Source organism: Chondrus crispus, genomic scaffold (genome assembly GCF_000350225.1).
Source record: "Chondrus crispus Stackhouse genomic scaffold, scaffold_160, whole genome shotgun sequence".
In the NCBI taxonomy this organism is placed as follows: Eukaryota; Rhodophyta; class Florideophyceae; order Gigartinales; family Gigartinaceae; genus Chondrus; species Chondrus crispus.
In genome coordinates, this window is record NW_005179045.1 from 173,921 (window position 1) to 175,621 (window position 1,701).

A 1,701-nucleotide genomic window follows, 5' to 3' on the forward strand; every position below is an offset into this window, starting at 1 on the left:
ATGTCACTTCGCAGCCCAGCTGCTTGCAAATCTGGGTGAAAGGCGGTCCCACGTTGAATCTAAATCAGTAAATCCATCGATATCTGTTAACTCGCCCGACTGATCGTCGCCGGTGGCGATTAATAACCGCCCGGGTCACGGCAGTTCGATCGATTTTGCTTAGCGGCCGGTGTAGGTTGGAGCTCCACTGTCCCATCGGGCGGCTACAGTGCCCACAACGAAATGGAGAGCCTAGCAACAGCGCATCGAGGTGGTAGTCCATGCGCTTGTTGCAGTCTCGGCAGACTTCTTCGAGCCAGTCGCCGTGTATCGGGCATTGATCCGTACCAAGGCGCTGATGGACGATGCCGTGATACCCACGGTTCAGGCACCGTCGACAATAGCGTAAGACCGGGCTCTGAGCAGCCGTAGCGGCCTTAGTCAACAATGCTGAGCGAACCGTCTTCTGCAGCACTCCAAGTTGTTTCGCAAGGCGGCGGACAGGCACCTCATCGGTATTGGGGAGAATTCCCGTGTACGGATCGATCGGATGCGGTGTTAGCTGTGGAACTAGAAGATGGCCGGGCAGGGCGTTCGCTTTGGCAAACTTCCAAAGAATGCCGACAATCGATTCATAGGGTTCGACCCATTTGGCATTAAAGACATAGCCCAATGATGGTGAAAGCGCGCCTTCTTCGAAGGTCAAGATTGGCAGTGTCATTGACATCAGCTCATCGCGGGCGTGAGGACCTCACTGAGCGCCTGGCGGGCCTGCGTATAGCCACAGTTCTGCACCGCCGCTCGCCAGATGGCAGGATCGGGAGAGTTACCGCTACCATCCAATCCGTTTCCTTCCTTCAAAACGATCTCAACAGCACGCGCAAAGGAATCCATTGGTATTTGCAGCTCACCAGGCAAACCATGTTGTTGATGAATATGCTCAAAGTTCTCCCAAAGTGTCTGGGCATCATCGACCAGGCGGTAGCCGCCTGCGACGGCGTTCGGCAAGTAGAACCGGGTAAAACTCCATTCACCCCCACGAGGATATGCGGTCGAGTCGTAACCATGCAGGCAGGTCGCAACATCCCGTAAGTTGCGCACTCCAAAAAACGCCAACTCTTCCACCATCAGACGTGCGACGATCTGCGTCTTACGGGCTTGCTGGAAGGCAGTCTTGACCGAGCGAAGCTCTTGTTGTCCGACCAGAAACGTAAAAAGGCGAATATGCAGGCGATCGAGTTGATCATGGACGTCGCGCAGCCATTCGTATTCGTTCTCGGTGTAGCGTTGCGCTTCGTCACAGAACAGCACTACGGTGCCGCTGCCGTTTCGAGCACAGGATTCGCGAATCTTGTTGATGAGCCGAAGACGCTTGGTTGGGTTCGTGCCGCCATCGGGATCTGGGAAGCCGACGGCTTGCAGCAGATTCGCGAAGAAAGGGCCCTCGGCGTGCCGGGGCTTATGTTCGGCCTGCGCATGATAGGTGGTGATCTTCGGATCTGTCTCGGACAAGAGCAGCCGGAGATACTCGATTGAGCGCGTCTTGCCAATTCGTGATGGTCCGTAAACCAAGGCACCAGTGATGCGGTATCGAAGGCATCGCTGAATGAGGTCGTAGAACGATTGGATCGCCGCGGTTGCAACCCGGTAGTTCCCAGTTTCTACGGGATGCAGGGCGGGGTCGATGGGATGTGAAACGGTAAGGGACTTGGCACTGGCCAT

General features: G+C 55.8%; 1 protein-coding gene across 1 annotated transcript; it reads right to left on the reverse strand.

The window, feature by feature from the left end:
* Positions 1–705: 705 nt before the first annotated feature.
* Positions 706–1,701, reverse strand: CHC_T00002918001 (hypothetical protein). The gene has a single exon (XM_005714249.1). The coding sequence runs from the start codon at positions 1,699–1,701 to the stop codon at positions 706–708; it is 996 nt and encodes a 331-aa protein (XP_005714306.1).

Coding starts and splice junctions, on each gene's coding strand:
- CHC_T00002918001 (XM_005714249.1), bottom strand. CDS start 1,701: ATGGCCAGTGCCAAGTCCCTTACCGTTTCACATCCCATCGACCCCGCC.